This window comes from Tetrao urogallus (assembly GCF_951394365.1).
Source record: "Tetrao urogallus genome assembly, chromosome: 13".
Lineage (NCBI taxonomy): Eukaryota > Metazoa > Chordata > Aves > Galliformes > Phasianidae > Tetrao > Tetrao urogallus.
Window position 1 is genome coordinate 16,372,229 of NC_136826.1, and position 19,385 is coordinate 16,391,613.

The 19,385-nt window shown below is 44.3% G+C and overlaps 1 protein-coding gene across 1 annotated transcript in view; it reads right to left on the reverse strand.

Annotated features, from left to right (window-relative positions):
• Positions 1-329: 329 nt before the first annotated feature.
• Positions 330-19,385, reverse strand: part of HTR2C (5-hydroxytryptamine receptor 2C) — a gene marked incomplete at both ends in the record, with an annotated part of 30,854 nt that continues 11,798 nt past the window's right edge. Inside the window, 2 exons of the mRNA XM_079541753.1 lie at positions 330-1,162; positions 10,176-10,376. Of these exons, the coding sequence (XP_079397879.1) occupies positions 330-1,162; positions 10,176-10,376 (1,034 nt within the window). The remainder of the gene's footprint in view (positions 1,163-10,175; positions 10,377-19,385) is intronic.

The window sequence follows — 19,385 nt, forward strand, 5'->3', positions numbered from 1 at the left end:
ACTCCAGCAAATGCCACCTGAGATAAATATTCAGCATTTTTGTTCATGCACTGGAAGAAGAATTCAAACATTTTGTCCATGACATATGCAAAGTAACTAGATCTGATCTAGTATTAACAGTAAATATAGAACCTTAAACTTCACTGCAGTATATTAATATATATGATTTTAAGTACTGGACTGGAAAGACAAATCTCTTTTTTTTTTCTCCTTAAAAAAAATCTTTGTTCAGAATGCAGTATTTACATCGTCCATTGACCAACGCTTACATTTTTATACAATGTGTTTTGGCCACAGATGGCCCGTAGTCGAAGGTGTGTGAGCCACCTTTACACACAGCTCACTCTTTCGCTCACAACATTACAGCTGTTTATGGAGAGCTCTGAGGTCCCTGGTTGCATTTCAAGGCCCTCCTCAGCTTCATCTAGTTCCATGCTGTTGAGCTCATTGCCATTTCGATAACTAGTTAAAGTCAGATCTTTCCCATATAAAGCTGTTGAAGCAACATTCAGGCACTGATTCTGTCGCAGTGCTGATTTTTTGCTGGTCTTGTATTGGCAGCGGATATAACTGGAGAAAGCCCTGCGGTAGGTTTTATTGAAGAGTGTGTATACGAGGGGATTAACCCCTGAGCAAACATACCCCACCCAAACAAACACGTCGAGGAGCTCGCTCAAGAGGTCTTTATCGCAGGCTTCCTTGCAAAGGACGGACATGACGTTAGTGATGAAGAATGGGCACCACATGATGAGAAACAAAAAGAAAACGATGCCCAGGACCTTGGAGGCTCTTCGCTCATTGTTGATGGACTGCATAGTTCCTTTCCGAAAAAGCACTGCCTCCTTACTCACAGGAGAGTTCAAATGCGATGCCCCTTCGTGGTTGTGAAGCATCGAAATGTGCTCTGTGTTGTTTTCTTTCTTGAGGCAGTTCACGCTGCTTCTCCTCTGCTTGGGCACCTCTCCACACATGAACACTGTGGCCTGTCTCTGCAGCACCTGGACGGTCAGGCAATATGTGATCACCATGATGATGAGAGGGATGAAGAACGCCATGAAAGACCCAATGAGGACAAAGTTCTCATCATTGAGGACGCAGGTCCCATTGATGAACACTCTGGAGTCATCCTGCAAACCAATGACTGGAATGGGCATAGATATCCCTAGAAGAACAAGAACGAAAAAGAGATGGTTAACAGGACAGACAGGGCTCCAAAGAGGGAGCAGAGAAGGTGCACATCCTGCATGCATTTAGCCCACTGCCTAAGACTGCCTGAAAGAGAAGTTATTACTTCCACGTGGAAGGTAAAGCCTCATGTAACAACACTCCACAGAGTGCAGCTCCAGGGCGTGAGCACCCTTCACTGGGAGCCATTACAACTTCGCTGTGCTCCACAGCAACACAGCAAAACCAACACAACTGCTCTGTCAAGCGCTTTTTCTAGTCTTCGTTGGTGTAGAAATGACAGTCATTCCATTGCTGTGTCACAGCCGGACGCTGCTCTGGGGCCTTTTGAAATCACGGGCGCAGAGTAGATATTAGTGAATATTACAAAAGAAAATGATCAAAAGGCAAAAGAATGAAGAATTGGAAACACGTTTGGTTAAGACATTAAAATAATCCTGATAGAAAAATGGCTACTTTTACCACGACAACATGGACATCTGAAAGAAAAGCTCCCAGCTTTCTGGGTTCTTATTGGGGTGCAAGCAGAGAGTGATCCCTGCATGCCCTGCCTGCCCAGGCATTCATCCACGAACAGCATGAAACTGATAAGCACCACAAGCAACCCTACTTCAAATTCCTACTAAAGGCGCAGCTGGTTTGTCCTGGATTTCAGGACATCAGGCAGACCTGGAGCAGCAGCAGGAGTCCTGCCCAGAGGGTCTCTGCAGACAGCTGTGTCCATGCTGCTGAACTCTTTGGCACGTGGGATCACAGTCCCACACCAGAAGAGACTTGAAGCCTTCCAAGGAAATCTGTCTACACATAGCCAGAAGCAACAACAAAATGTTTTGGAATCTCTTTACCTATATACATGTCAGAAGAGACATGGTGGGCCAGATCTAGCTAGATCATCATGGCTCAGAATGAGCAGAAAGGAGCAGCAGAATAACTCTTGTTCCCCCATTGCTTCTCCCACAGCTCCTGCCTGGCCATGGGCTCTCCTTCTACACATATCTGTAGGGCTGGCCATGCTCTTCCTTCTCCCCAGCAATAACTGATGTTGAGGTCACTGCTGTGTCTGAATGGCTTTTTTTGGATAGCTGTGAGCAGCACATGTCTTAGAGCTATTCCTCTGAGAGTCTGAATTTCTAAAGAGAGAGAGAGTAACATGCTAAAGATATTAACCAGGGCATTTTTCCCATTCCAGCTAAGTGTTTTCCAAGATTCTGAAGAATACATCTGCAATCTGTCATTACCATATAATTACCATTTGCCAGTAAGTCAGTGAAGGAATTTCTTCTCGAAAAGTAATGAATATAAATGCCTCCTGTGATTACAGCATGCACTCCTTAACCCAAGTGATAATCCCACTAATGCTTATCAGCTTACCCTTAGCAAGGTACTTGCTTCCTCTCTAACATATCTTTTAACTTGCCTGTACCAAGTCTGTAACTGAAATAACCTTCAGCCAATCATGACACTGACTCTTTATTGTTAAGTGCCTCTTTCCGATGCTTTGGCTCCATCAAATACCAGACATCCCAAAAACGGTGGGAGGTGGACCAAACAGCCTTTGCACAAAGAAAAAATCTGATTTAAATCAATGACATTATGCTGGGATTGTATTTACATGGGTAGCTTTATACTTTACAGTCTTGTAAAACACACATCCCTTGAAACAAACCACAGAAAGGAATACAGGCTTATTCATGAAGTATTCATCATGGAATTTAGTGTTACTGCTTTCATCAAAGGAAATGAGATGAGGTTTCACCTCATGGTCACACACAAAGTACGTTCAGGAAGAATGATCTAGTTCTGGGGTATGATGAGTATATATACAAGTCAGGAGTGCTGATGGCATTCTAAATCTCTGCGTGAGCATGAGATTCCCCAGCAGTGACCACAGGGAACAAGGAGGTAGCAGCGGTAATGGGAAAATGCCTGCCACCTCCTTCATAACAAAGTGGGATTTAAAATAGAGAAAGCACAGAAAAGAGTGATCACCAGGCCTTTGCTTGCTCCTTCCTCCTATCCAGGAAAATCCCATTATTAAGCAGCAGGAGGAAGAAAGATGCCCTCCAAGGAGCTTGCCAACTTGTATTCATTCAGCTGCCGGCTATCCTACAGCACTACTGATGAACAGGCAGCATTCATCTCATCTCAAATGCCTCACACTTCTCCTTTGCAGCTCATTTCGTTACAGCAGGTACATGTTTTAATCATGGCTTCATAAATTGAACTCTTTAATATGAGCCTTATCACTGATTCACCCCACAATCTATCCCCAGGGGGAACCGAGTCAGTTGGGCAATGGGAGCAACTCTACACCCCCAGCAGAGAGAGGCAAAGGGCTGTGAAGGTCTCAGATACCCCAGAGAGGTTTCCTTCTGTGGGAGGGTTTCTACAACATCACAGCTGCCACAATCCCAAATACACAAATCTCTCCTTGCAGCCACAGCTCACAGCCTGACCTTGGTTTTAATAGCTTACCCCGATCACCATGTGCTGCGTATACCAGTAAGCATCCCTGTGGCATCTGAACGAAGGTAAGCAGGAGTCCCTGCCTTGTTTCAATTCAGCTGTTGGAACGAGCACAGAGAAGGCATTATACTCCTCTTGACCCGAATCACCCACAGTACTAATGCTGTAGCTGCCACCGTTCACAGTTTAAGAACAGAGATCATCTGCTCAGAGGGCAGCCAACCTCACTCCACCAGCACAGGGGCTGAGCCAACCACTGCTCAGCTCCGAGCCCTGCTGCAGAACGTTCCCCAGACCTCATCCTTGCACCAAGCTGGCACACTCGTCACCATCCTTACAGCTGTTCTACCATTGCTGCTTCTTGTCATCATCAGAGCTGTTCTCAAGCCAGCAGAGCAGCTCATCAAACAGGGCCAAGACAATGCTGCAGACACAGAGTAACAGATGCTCTCCACAGATTCACAATTAATAAAACGAAACCCAAATGATTACCAATATGGCTTTGTAAAACATTTCCTCAACGTGCTCCAGAAAAAGCCAGGTAAAAAAATCCGAATGTACAACTGACAGTCACGAAATGTAGGAGTAAATGAAAAACAATACTGTGTTTGTGTTCAGTAACTTGTTTTCTTTCATGAAAGCCTATGAGACTGATAGAGATTACTGGAAAGGTGGAGTTTTTCATGGCTTTTTTCCGCTAAGAAAGGAAATAATTCTCATTCTGTTTCACAACATTCTTGTATGAGAAGAGATTTGATTTCCTTCAGGGATAACAATCTCAGTAAAGGAAACATAAGCCTGCTGTTTACTTTGCCTTTCCACATGTGGGATTCTCAGCGTTGAACACAAGTGGAGTCATGTTTTTCTGCTCGTAGCTGGGGGTGCTGGGAGCCCTTCTGGTGTCAGAACTGGATCCAAAGCCTGCTGTGAACTATGGCGAGGGCTCTGCTAACGCAGGTGGGCTTTGGCCCTCACCATCACCCTCCTGGCATTTGCACACGATGAAAAGATATCATAGAATATCATAGAATCGCCCAGGTTGAAAAGGAGCACAATGCTCATCCAATTCCAACCCCTGCTGTGTGCAGGTCACTAACCAGCAGACCAGGCTGCCCAGAGCCACATCCAGCCTGGCCTTGAATGCCTTCAGAGATGGGGCATCCACAGCCTCCTTGGGCAACCTGTGCCAGTGCCTCATCATCCTCTGTGAAAAACTTCCTCCTAAGATCTAACCTAAGCCTCCCTGTCTCAGTTTAAAACCATTCCCCCTTGTCCCATCACCATCCACTCTCGTAAGCAGCTATTCCCTCTCCTGTTTATACATTCCCTTCAAGTACTGGAAGGCCACAATGAGGTCTGCCCAGAGCCTTCTCTTCTCCAAGCTAAACAAGCCCAGTTCCCTCTTTCACAGGAGAGGTGCTCCAGCCCTCTGATCATCTTAGTGGCCCTCCTCTGGACTCATTCCGAGAGCTCTGCATCTTTCTTGTACTGAGGGCCCCAGGTCTGGACTGCAGGTGAAACAAAGAGAAAGAGATGTGTGCCAGGCATACAGCCTATGGCTGTCACAACAGCTGCCTATGCTGCAAAGGCAAGAACACTGCTGTCCATGCTAAATGCTGCCTGTTTAAGTCCATTTCTTTGCCCTCATACTTATTAGTAGGTTGACCTAAATGTTAGCAGCTGCTGTAACCTTGCATTAGTATTAAAGAACGGACTCTCCAAAGACTCTCAGAAAAAAAGAACACTAAAATAATTCTGTTTGGTTTCTTAACAGAAGTGTCTTGCAAAATGCCTGCATGCTTCTCTAATAATAACTAACAGACAGTGAGCAGCACAAACCCCAGCAGACAGCAGCCTCTTGACTTGCATTAAGAAAGAAAAGGCACTGGTTTTCAGGAAGCAAGCTCTTCAGCGGCAAATTGAAGGATGTCATCTTTTGAAGCATTCAAAAACATACAAATTCCATATTCCCCATATGTCAGCAGACTAATTGCAGTGCATTTCATGTGCTAATGCAGCAACCACGCACCTTCAGGGATGGATTAGGCCTGATTTTATCAAAGTGTTCTAACAGAACAACGGTGCCAGCCCTGTGTTGGTTTAAAGGCAAAGATAAAAGAGGGCAGAACTTTGAAGGATCTCCCTGCCTGCAAAGAGCACAACTGCAAACAGAGGAACGCAATTACTGCCTGTGCCTGAGCAAGCTGCTGACCTTTACTTAAACCTTGTAAGAGCGCTGAACAACCCAAGCCCAGAAGGAAAACTAGTAAATGCCAGTAGAAGACAAAAGAAATAAATGACTTTCCCACCTGCCCCTCTATTTTGCTAAGTTAGTCCTCTTGCTTCGCAAAAATCACACAGCAATTCCTGACCTCATGCCCAGGAGCAGCAACCTCAAGTAGGACACAGCAGTATCTCCCTTTCGCCCAGGAGTGCATCTGCTAGGATGGTCAATCCATCTTCTGCACAAAACACAGACTGTCACCACCTGCTGCTCTCTATGGTAAAATATTTCACTGGCGTTTGATGTCAAAATAAACTAAGTTCAGCGCCCATAAAGAAATGCCAAGGCAGCTCCCTTGCTACAAACTCAGCTTTTCAACTGCTATGGTCTTCATCACCCCAATAACTGCTGCTGATGTGCCAGAGAGATTGATGCTCTCTTGGGAATCAAGCTACAGCAGCTCAGGCAGAATGGCTTCAGAGAAAACAACCTTGTAGGCAATTTAAACAGATGGGAAACGAAGGCAGAAGAAGCCTTAGTGCTGCATTCTAAGCCATAAAGCAAGGTGATGACCAAGGGATAGGCCACAAATAGAACAATCCTGCTTAGTAAGAAAGGCCTCAGCAAAATCCTAGGAGTGCATTAGACTCTCCATTGGTTGACTCCCTCATTAGTGGTGTTTTGGCCAACTTTTCCATGAAACGTGTCCAAAGCTTTGTTTGCTATCTGGGGCCTGAAGTCTGCAAACAAACACATGGGTGTGCGATCTCATCCCCAAGAACAGCTGAATGGCAGCTCCTAGCAGCCTCAGCCATCATTTCCATGCAATATCTGTCTTTAGCCTGTAAGAAAAATACAACTCCTTTTAATACCAGCAATGCCACTCTAAAAATGTTCCATCAAGTGAGACAAGGAGAGGCTCAGCTGAGAGCTGAAAGCCCCGTAAGGACACTGTTAGGATGACATGTATGAAGGAGGCTGCACAGCCTGCATCTTTGATGGTGCTTTAATGCTTTTCCCTCTATCATGAGCTGTGCATGTAGAGTCTGGCTGCCTCACTGCCCCTTCTGAATGTTGCATGGAGATCTCCTCTCTCTCTTTAATCTAACAGGAAAAATGGCCCAAAGTCACCTTTCTCAGGGCAGGATAAGAGAGTCAGGTACACCTTTTAGTGTAAACCTTTCCACCTGCAACAATGCAAAGCCCGAAGCCAGGAAACATCCCAACTCTGCCAGCAAGCTCATCGCCATAGTTTATTTTCACTTTCAATTGTGTGGCCATTTCTGTTGCCTACATTTCTATTTGCAGCTTCTGCAGAGCGCTGTCACAAAAGCCCTGCTCACAAGGCACTCAGCCCAGCACTCCACAGCACCCACTTTTCTCCACCCAGACACAGAATGTCGCTTTGGTTCTGTTTGCTCAGACACAGGGCAGCTGACTGTGATGCACTTTAGATGCAGAACAAAGAGGACATTGGAACAGATCCATTTGCAAAGCAATTGCCAACAGACGGGAGGACCTCTCGTGTTCCTCTGCTTCAAAACCCAGCCATGAGTTTCGCCTTGTGCAACCTGCCAAATTCATAGCTCAGTGATCAAAGAACCTCTATCATATATTTTGCTGCCAGCATTAATATTTCAGGAAAATGGAATGCAGAACTCCTCTATTCAGAGAGACGCCATGCTTTTGCCTTCTGATTTTAAATTCTGATCGGGGAACGGAATTCAGGATTCTTTACTTGGGATATATTTAAAAGCTTCTTTGGTCCAGCTGAAGCAGAATTTGGGAAATACAAACTGACTGGTCCGAACTTTGTTCTATTTAGGAACTGTTACTTGATTTCCTGCTGTGATGCACAGATTATTTTGTGATACTGACACTGAAGGGGGGTGAATTTGCTCAACCCATTTCAACCTCCTGAGAATGGCGTGTTTTCATCAGGTCTTAACAAGTGACTGGTGGGGTGGAACTGGTGGGTAACAAACCTGAGGCGGGTTCTTCTCTTTCATTTCATGTTCAGTTGATTCCTTTGTCTGTCACAATTCTGCATTGGTTTATGAAGTAAAAATAGTTATGCTAAATAAGCTAGAGACGTACCAAGAGTGCTTTTCTTTCCCTGCTAATACAACCTCATTGAGAAAGTCTGAGTAGATAGATAAATGCTATCACATGAATTGGGGAGGGCGGAAAACCAGCAGCATTTCAGTGCCCTGCTGCTCCACACCCTGAACAGAATTATTGATTCTGACTCCATCTTCACAAAAAGGCATGCAAGGAAAGACTTCCATGGATCAGCTGTATCTACAGCAAAAGGGATGAGCAAAACATCACCAGAATCCAGACAATGCAAACATCTGCTGAGAGATTGCTCACAGCTTCTTCCTAAAAGCCTTTGGATGCTGGGGATTAAATCAGCACCCAGTGTCTCACTGATGGCTCAGAAGCCATGCGTTGGCAAAAGAAAAGTGCCCTTCCAGCTCCTTTCCAAGCTCCTTTCACATCCTTTTGTGAATGCAGAGTGCTCAACATCACACAAGACATCTAGGCAGCAGTGAAGCAATTCAACTCCACAACAGAACAAAATCACCTTACCTTTCCCAGTTCAGTACTTTTGCCCTCAGAGAACAGTAGAGCCTGCAGTGCTCCTGATTTCCATCATCCTGAGCCATCCCCACCCTCACAACTCCAGGAAGAAGCAGCCCTACACCTGCTTTCCATCTATTTGCTCAGGCCCCAGAGCTGTGTGCCAGTCTGCTTACTCAGTGAACTACACACAAAGTATTCTTCATCTGATTTCATTTGGACCCACCATCCAAACCACAGCTCAGCCCTCAAAGTGCCTTGTGCAGGCGCCCACGTTCAGCAGCAAGCTTACCAAGGATACATGTGCAGCATGCAGGCAAAAATGTGCAAGTTTGCTCCAGAAGTGGGAGCAGAATGGTCTCATCCGTGGGCTTCTGCAATGTGCTGCTTGATGCTGCTGACAGATGAAGGGCCCTGCTGGCTGCTGGCTGCTCTCTTGGAGCTCCAGTGCAAAATGCTGCATGGGCTCAGAGCTGGCTTTGCCTGAGGGTCCTGCAGGGGAAGCTGTCTGCATGCAAACGCTCATGCACTGAATTCAGCACCTTTCTTTCCTATCCCAGAACAAATTTATTAAATCCAATGCAATTTCACTGCGGGTTACGTTACACATACAGCAGGCCTGTACCACATGAAAACGTGTTCCTAACATGTTCCTGTTACACTGATGAAGAGAGAAGGTGTATTTCCTCTCTTTTTTTCCTCGTTTCCATCAGCATTTTCCTTGACAAGCTTCTTCAGAAGCAGACCCTGCAGCACCCAGACATCAAGGATCACACTACAACTGGAAAGTAAAAACCAGGAGAAGTTCAAGCACCTGAAGCATTGTTTTCCTCGAAATACCACTCAGGAACTGACAACTGCTTTAGGAAAGGAAAGGTAAACATTAAATACTTGTCAGACTGCTTTTTACTCAAGCAAAAAAAAAAAAAAAAAAAAAGAAAAGGCAATGCAACAGAAGGAAGAGGTCATCCAACCTTTCTCACCTTGCCCCAAATGTCTCTTTTCTAGACCGCATAGAAATAATTCTACCCCAAATGTTTTTCTTTGCATAATAAAAAATACTACCATCATCTTGCTATCATTTTTTCTTTTCTTATCTATTTTACTGCTGCTTTATTTACCACTTCTTTTTTGTCTTATCAAGGTAACACAAAATTGTCATCTTTTATGCCTGCTCCTCATTCACTACGACTTCCAACTCTCTAGCTCAGCCCCAGCAACAATCTGGATGCAGTGGAATGTAATACAGGCTATAAAGCCTGCACCAGAGGCAATAAATACCTGGCAGTTAGCTGCCTTCAGATCCACACTGCCTTACTTAAACTGCAAGAAGTTTAACTGCGGCAACAGCAGCGCAGACCTCATTTGTGTTGGCCGGGTTTTATGTTCAGATTCTTTGCTAATGCTATTTTCTGCTTTGTTTACACTGCAGTGTTACAGTTCCATTCGTCTGTGTTGCCCTTGTTATTGGCATATTGATATGCACACAGCAGCAATGCTTCTGCATGAGAAGTGGTGGGATTCTGGAAAACGACCACTTACTTTTGGCACCCACCAACCACAACGAAAGATTTCTATTTCATAGTCATCATCTGTAATATTCAGTCATGCAGGCCAGGTAAATTAATTTGAGTACCCCTTAAAAATCCTAAAGGAAAATCGGAGGAAGACTGTTATTCATTAAGACACAGTTAAGATCGTGAGCCGCATTGCTTACCTATGGATATGGTCCAAACTGCAGCAATTTTCATAATAGCCTTGGTGCGGGAATTGAAGCGGCTGTGCTCAATGGGATTGCGTATTGCTACATACCGATCAAGAGAGATGGCACAGAGATGCATTATAGATGCAGTTGAAAAGAGCACATCTAGGGAAATCCATATAGGGCACAACTGTTTAGGCAAAGGCCAAGCATAATCTGAAACATAGAGAGAAAAGAAATGAAAGGAAAAAAAGAAAAGGAAATAATTTGGGAAGCTAGGCCATCATTTCCGAGAGCTTTTGGGTATTTTCACTCTACAGTACCAGAAAGAGGTATGTGCACAAGGAGCAGACAAGGAAACCCCTCTGGGGGCATCCCGCCAGCTCCACAAACCCACAGCCAGTTCCACACAGCTGTTTTCCAAGACTCACTGTGGCAGTAGTTAAACATGAAGAGACATTAATTGGGCAACGCCTCCAGGTGACCATTCCCACTGCCGTCCCCTTTTGCACTTTTCCCCACACGTTCTACCAATACTCCATTTAATTATCATTGGTTAATCACAGTTTTTCAATGGATTACATAGTGCTGGGTGATATGAGCTTTAATCAGATCGATTCTACTTCTTAGTTTCTGTCTTCCCAGGAGACAGGTAGCCAACAGCTCTCCTACTGACAGTCCAACCACCAGCCAACGTTTGCTACTTCTCTTAAACATTCTCCCCAGCTGGTTTCCCTTAAAAACAGAGCAATACTTGCTGCCTCACGTAGCAGCTGGGATTGAGTGGCTAAAGCTAAAAAATTGCTTTGGGGGTAGAACTGAGTGGTACTGTTTGGAGGAACAAGCAGACCAATAGAGAGCACTGACAGCCACGTCCGACAGCAGCTGGCACACAGCTGATTTGGGAGCCTGCGTTTGTGAATTAGTTTACTCAGGGCTGAAGCACGGCTTGAGAATAAAAGTGACCCAGAGAGATCCTCAGGAGGCACTGGTATTTCAATTAAAGCTCAGAGAAAATTGATTTTTGGACGATACTCCTGTGTGCTAATGCCCAGAATGGATTGCGTGAGATCAGTTGTGCATCCTTGCCAAGCACTGGGCTTCTAGCACACATAGCAAAATAAATCAACAGTATCTACAGCAGCTGGAAACATGAGAGATTTCATAATAGTTGCATAATGAGATATTCTTGTATCTTCATTCAGAACACAGATATCTAAAGCAATCTTGAAGTCTACCCCAAGGACCAGCGACGTCACACTACAGAACCACTGTTACAGTAAGAAAGTTGCTACTTCATGTTATCAAGCCCAAATGGAAAGAGGGAAATATCAGGCTCAGAAAGCATATTTTGAAACAAATGACTCAGACAAAGAAAGACCCATATTACCTTATATGCAAAAACATAAGATGAATGGAAGCAGAGGTAATGATTAAGAATTGTCCTGATGGAGCCGATGAACACTTCTCAGGGAGCAGAGCAGAACAGCTCAAACACAAGAGCTCATTTAGCACTGGGAAATCCACAGAACTTCTGAGTAACTCACAAAACCCACAGCAGAAGAGCTCAGGCCTGGGGAGATACGCTTGCTCTTCCAGCAATTCTGCACCACGACTGCTAGAGGGACTGACGTTGGATGGATAGGAAACTGACACTGGATGGATATGAAAGCAGCAAGCATTTAAGAGATCCTTACCAAAGGAAACTAAGTGCTGTGCAGCTGGAGCCTCTCCACTTCAAAAAGCACCTCTGCTCTAAACACCCATTGAGCTTGGTTAAATTGTGACTTCATGAAGCTATGATCGCACTCCAAGCCTCCTGTTCTCTGTTGCAATGAGCTTAGGACATCATTGCCATTAATCTGCAATTTTCAGAACTTTAGGTAAATACACGTCTGATTTGCTGTTTTATCAATGATGTCCTTTGAATTCCAGTTCTGCTCCCTGTCAGCAGCAGGAGGCTCGCACTGCTGCACACTTCAATGAATGCTCCAGGGGAGAGCAAGCCTCATCCCCTGCAGGTGGTACAGGTGCTCTTGCACAGCTTTTGCTTCCCGCCCAATCTAAAATCCATTCAGTCCCCTTGCTGCTTTTGCATCTGAGTTGAAGAAAAGCACTGGGGAATGTGCTGTGATGGATGGAGCAGTACTGGGAAACACATTTGGGGCGACCGTGGCTATGCAGCACTCTCTGCCCAGAGGGATGCCAATGGGATGGCTGGGTCTCCCCTCCAGCCAGGCAGCCAGAACACCTCAGGTGTCCCCAGCAGGCTGCAGGCTGCCCTGTGTGTGGGAGCTCTGCCACGGCAGCAGGCACCTTCTGATTCCTGACAGTTACCAGATCTGGAAAAGGTTTCTACAGCAACCACTTTTCCATCGCTGTTGGATGATGAATAGCCTCTGTTCCTTCCTTTCAGCTAGCTGAACACTTCCCAGAGCTGATTCCCACTGGAACTACTTCTGCTGTTGCTGCAGACTGGGCAATGGCACTATACCCAAAGAATTTAGAGGAATAAAAGCAGCCGTGTTTATACTCATGGGGAGAGCTGAGGTGCTCTGCTGTCAGCTCTGGCACAGCATGAACCACCACCTGCCCTGGAGCAAAGTCCTTTCTCACACATTGCTGCAAACAGATGAGAGCAGTGGTGCCCAGAGTTAGCACCCAGATAAGCTGTCAGGATGTGTGTAAAGACAAAGGTGATCTGAGAGCCTTCCTAATGGCTGACCCTTTCAGTCTGCATCCCAAGCCACTCCGTTGTGCTTCTGGCTGAAAAGGCAGTTAAGTGAGGAGATGTTTTACCTTCCCAGGAAGTTTCTTAAAATGATCTGTGATAATAAAATGTCTGGAAATGTGTAGAATGGCAGTTTGTCATGCATGATTACACCTTGATGTGAAGGGCAGGACATAATATCCTATCTCAGAACACAGTTGCTTCCAAGCATGGTGTGTGTGTTTGAAAAACACCTACACAGAGCATGAAGCCAGCGATCTGAGCCAAGGGAAAAAAAAAGTTGATGCTATTTCTGTTGAAATAAACGTACAAAACATAGGGAACGTATCCCGTGACTGAGTTAAGATGCAAAGACTGAAAAAAGCAATGTTATACATTTAAAACAATCTTATCCTCGAAACGGCTCTATCTACAGAAGGTAACATTTCTCTAATTAGTTCTATTTTCTCTCATTTCACAGAATTTCATACACAAATGATAGAAATTACCATATAATTAGAATTGCAGAGCACTGAGTGCAATGAATTCTTGGACCACAGCTCTTCTAAGCTTTAGTAAATGCATCTCCAATTGAAAGCATGCATCTCAGTCTAAATTTGCCTCTGGAAAGAATGAAACGGTGCTAAGCACCTGGATAGCAACACCCAAATTCTTTGGAAGAAACTCTGAGTTTTGTGCTTTGAATTAATCTTTGCCACTGAAATCAGTCTAACATTAAATGCATTGGCTGGTAAACCTGATGGAAGGAAATTAGCAGGCCAGAACAAAGGGAGATATTTCTTCACCTACCGCATGAACCAACTGCAGATTTTTTTGCCTCCAGACATTTTATGGATGCTAGAAGTTTCCACTGGACAAATTCATAGAGAAAAGTATATAGAAGTCTATTGCAGTGATATTATTTCTAGATCAGAGGTTCTGGCTCTGATTAGGATAAAAAACCAATGCGTGGAATCCTGTTATCCCATCCTATGTATCCTATCTTCAGCTTCCAGTGCTGAAGAGCACCTCATGGAACCCAAGTGGCCAAGGTTCCTCATCTCATGGGAAACATGGGTCAAAAGACTCATATTGAAGCAGGAGTCATGGTAAAAACCCATGGTGTGGGTTTTTTTATTTACCTCCCACACTTCAATGAGCTGAACAAGCAAAATGCAGTTCCCGTGTGTCAACGAACAGCTGAGATGGCACTAAACATTGGCAGCAAAGTACAGAAAATCAAAAGCATTCTGGCAAAGTTGTAGACCATCTCTGTCTGCAGATAATTTCCTGTCAGATGAGAGTGCCCTTAATTTTTTTTTTTTGCGCTTTCCATCAACAAAGATGGCAGCAATTAAATTTAATTGCTTTTGTCAGAGGTTTTATATATATGGGTTAAAAGCGTTGCATAACATCGTTGTCATGGTCATTGTGCACGAGAGTCAAAATTAGAGCCACTGCAGCAGGAGGGGGCTGAACAATCCAAAACACAGCACATGAGAGCAACATTAAACACGTGCAGTGGTAAAACAATTAATCCAGGCTGTAGGAGAACAGCTGAACCCGAAAAAAGCATTTGAACCTGTGGATGAAATGGCTGTGGGATTGCAGAATAGACTGAAGCTGATACAAGAGCCCCTTCTTCCTCCTCCCCAAAGGCTCCAAAACGATCTCATGAGCTTTCCACAGCTCTCTGTGCTCAGCTGGAGTAGATACCATTTGGCAAACACACACAAACACACCCCACGCTACAAATGGTCTTGCCCACTCTATTTACATTTAGAAAAGTTGCTACTGTTTGTACATATTGACTGCTTTATAGCACAGTCTGCCCCAGGATACCTTCAGTGAATAGGCAATGCAATGCTCAGGGCAGAGCTGGTATGATGCTGGGTGACAAAACACCTGCTTACATCACAATAAAGCAAAGAGTTATGTAAAATTCATCACTGTCACTTCAAAAATTGTTCATGGCAAACACAGCGAGCTGCAGCAGTCATTTCTTTTCCAGCTGTAAACACGAATTTGGAAAAGGTTTCAGAAGAAATTTATTGTGTTAGGCCAGTGCTCTGTCACTGTTGTGACAGATAAAAGGGGGAAAATACCCTTCAAAATCAGAAAAAGAAGAATAAGGCTCCTGATTACATTTTATATAAATAAGTATATACATATAAATCACGTATAGATCTATACGCATTACATACATATACATAAACATATATAAAGCACACATTGAGAAAAACACAAAACCAAGAGGTGCAGAATAAGAACTAAAGATGCTTACCAGTTCAGATACAGCCTCTCTTAACGCTGTTTGGTGGCTTCATCAAAACTTAAAAATCACAGGATTATTTCTTACACTGGGGTTCTGGCACGTACTGCCTCATTTTAACTACTGGTAGCCTCAAAGTAAGGGAATAAAAAATGGAAGGAAGTCATTATGTTTGAACTAAACTCAATCCCAGCACCGTGCATCACTCCCAGCTGTTAAAATGGCAACAAAACATGGGCTCTCTATAATGTGTTCATTGAGGCTACCTTGGTGTATCTGAGAGGAGCAGCCCGGAAGGCATGGCCAAAAGATGACATTTTCTGGTAGATTCTGCATCTTTTCAAGATTCTCTTACCCACTGCAGGGAAATACACTATTGTGGGCTGTGGAAAAAAACAACCTTTGCCCCCTGGCCAAGTGACGTGGTATACGGTGGAGATGGGTTGATGATTGGGCTTGATGACCTTAGTGGTCTCTTCCAACCTTAACGATTCTATGCTGAAGGTTGCTTTATCCCATAGTCACCACTAACCTGTTGCTACTAAAGCATTTTATGCAAGCAGACTTTCCAATATTCACTACAAAGTTTCATGGAAGCCACAGGCTTCACAAAAATAGAAAGCTAGGGCTTTAACATTATTGCATTGCATTATTCCCAAGGGACTAAAGAATTTAAATGATTTTAGTCTTCTCTCTCTTATCTAGGAAGTGAAGTATTCCTTAGACCAAAATAGCATATCAGCAAGTGTAAAGCTACATATCTCCTTTTTGCTAATTTATTTCCCTCAAATTTATGTAGAGAAATGATTGAGAGACGTTTGTATCATCTTGAGAGTCACACAACCAGCCGTGTCGAAAACCTCCACGTTCCTGAAAAGTACAGAACGTCCTGCTCAACCCATACAGTTCTCAGAGATTATCACCACGTCCACAGAACAGACCACACTCATGCAACCCAGATTCCTGGCTGTACGAATAGCTGATCTCAAGGGCAGCAGTGCCAATACTTCTGATTTCATCACCAACAGGGTGGAATTGGATGTTTCTCTGACATATTGAACTACTGGATGTTGGGTTACATCAGAGCTTAAGCTTTTAGTTTGTGTTTATCTGGAGAAAGCTATTTAAGTCCCTTAACAAACATGTATTTGGTCAGAGCCAAGCACAAGGACACAGTGTTCACACAGAGAAACTCCAGATGTAGTCACAGATACTCTGAGCAGGCTCTATATTCCAATACTGTGAGCCCCCAAGTGTCCCAGCAGATGCTCAGCAGAGGGTGGGCTCTCAGATAATATGATCACTAAGGGAGTGGAAGGTAAAAGAATTGACCAAGAAAGAGAAGGAGGGTGACACAATGTTTGTGACCACCGCTTGAACATCTGCACCTAGAAGATGATATTTTGCTATGGTGCCACACTACACAAAGGATTTGCTTGTGTCTGTGCTACAGCCCACATCCAAGTCATAGAATCATTAAGGCTGTAAAAGACCACTAAGATCACCAAGTCCAACCCCAGCCTTCCCCACCATGCCCAGTAACCAGGTTCATCGGTGGCACATCTCTGCTGTTCTTGAACACCTCCATGGATGGTGATTCCACTCGTGCCAGTGCCTCACCACTCTTTCTGAAATGAAATGCTTCCCCCAAAAATAATTTGAGACTGTCCCACTTTGGGAACCTGGACTAGCTCTGGTGCTGGTGAAAGGACACAAATTTATCCAGATAAGGTGTTTTCAGGTATTTTCTCAATCTGGCACACCTTGCATTATGGTCAGTATTTCTCCCCGTATCCTCAATACTGAGTTACTTATAAGGAAGAAAAGAAACACTTTTCAAGGAACAGGGCATAACACGAGGCCAAAGAGAGATGTGTAATTTCAAAAGCAGCCACTGGCTTTGCCTCCTGTTTGCTTACAGAATGGGAACAGGACACAGCCACCATTTTGGCTATGCTGAGTGTGGTGGCATGCTAACAGCACTCCAGTCCCAATGCAATGTTCAGCATGCGCTTAAGTGCTTTGATGGATTTAGGAACATCAAAGCTGTCCAGTAAATCAGCTCTGCTTCTTACTGCGCAGCACACCTTCCTCAACCACAAGACAGCTATTAGGGACAGTGGGTTAATTATCTGGCTGAGCTGCTTGCCAGTGTGAGTCACATTCTTCTTGCCTGATGAGGTTAAAAGCCAGCACGAGCAGTCTTTGGTAAAGTGTGCTCAGTAAAACTGACAAAGCCAAGAAATCACTTCAAGCAAAAGAGATAAGCTGTATTTTGGTCATGCTCAGAGATGTCTATTTCCAATTCCAAATATCTCAGGAGCACTTGCAAAATGCATTCCCTTTTTAACTTCCTCCAAGCCCATTGCCATGTCTGATTCTTTACTCTTGCACAGACAGAAATGGCAGCTTTGGGAATGCTCCAAAGAAACAACTGCACAATACTATTTCTAGGGTTTTCTAGGAAACCCAAAAGTTCTGCTCCAAATCCATGAGTGCCACCTGCTGTCCTCTAACCACTGAATGCCTTTTTGACTACCACACCCTGGCTGCTTCTGAATGAGAACAGATGTACCTTTCACTGTGGGAGAAGTACCAGTTTGGAGTTCACCCCTTCAGAACTTCTGCTGTAGGAACCTGAATAGTGATAGAACATCTTTGGTGGCTTTCACGCTGAAATAATTTGCTAGCCCAATGATTTTTGTACTACTCACTTATTCCAGCCCCAGAAACATCACCATGGCAGAGCAGAGGAGCAGTTTAACTTGGACACAGCTTGTTGATAGCTGCCCATGCAGGATGCTCGAGCTCTGCAACCACAGGAGGGAATGAAGGCACTTCCCTTGAAAGTGCAGGCTGAAGTAGCCTGAAGAAACTACACATCCAGATTTGGAAGTGTATAACCCAGAGAGCTCAGTGACACCAGCAATTTGGTGCTTCTCCATTTTGTGAGCACACAGGAACACTGAAGGCTCCTTTTACAGGCCTGGAAAATCATTTTCCACAGCAGGACAAGGTCTGGAAGCAATATTAGCAACGTGGTGCTTGCTGGAAAGCACATTTCTCTGTCAGCAGCACAGCAGCTTTCCTAGACAGCCCCGACAGCTGCAGGACACAGACATGCAAGAGGAGACCCCCTGGTGTGATCTGCTCCACTTCTGTAACCAGAAGAAAGTTCCAACTTTAAAAGCTCTCATCTAATCGAGCCTGCCTGCATTGAGCTACAAACAGAACCACATTGAAGACATCCTTACATAAAATCTCGGAGAGAAGACAGCTTGCAGACTTCATGTTGGCGTGTTGCAATGTTTCTTCCTTTCTCATATTCACAAGCCTGCAGACTGACTCTCTCCTCAGCCCAGGAGCAAGATATTGACAACAGACTGAACTTCTGCCACTCCTGTAGGATTTCTGACACGGCACAAGCTGGAATCAGCCCTTCAGTCCAAGCAACTACCCAGTCCTTGGGTTTGACAGCACAACTTGCAACCACAAAATAGAATGCTAAAGATTACTATTACTGTAAATAATTTCTACATAAGGGGAGATTTAGATTGGATAGAAGGAAAAAGTTATTTGAATAAGGGTGGGGCGGCAGTGGCACAGGTTGTCTAGAGAGGTGATGATACCCCATCCCTGCAGACACCCAAGGCCAGGCTGGATGGGCTCTGAGCACTGATGGAGCTGTGGCTGTCCCTGCTCAGTGCAGGGAGTTGGACCAGATGGCCTTTCAGGGTCCCTTCCAACTCAAACGGTTCCATGATTCTATGATCAATTAATCCTGATTTCACGTCCCTCCCTAAGACTCAACGTAGGTACATTGCTTGCAATCCTGAGAAGGATTAAAGACAGCAGTACTGCAGGACGTGATCCTGTTTCACATAACAACATCTCAGCATGTTAGAACATATTGCACACAGGCAACATCAGAGACAAAGCGAAACTTAACATATGACCATCATTTGGGAACAACTGAACTCCTTCATTTTTGAGATTTGCAGAAATTGTAAGGCCCATCGTAAGTTCTAGTAACATGAAGTTGAAGTTTAATTTAATATGGGTAAATGAGGTGTGGGCGTACTGATGTATTAGAAACAATGCTATTAGCCAGAAAATTATAGTGGTCTCATGAGGTAGAAAAGGAAACTAAAGAAATGATATTTAGTGAAGTTGTGTGATTGTTTTCTTTTTATAGACTTGTTTTTGCTTTGCAATCAAGTGCAACATTATTCTATTATCATCG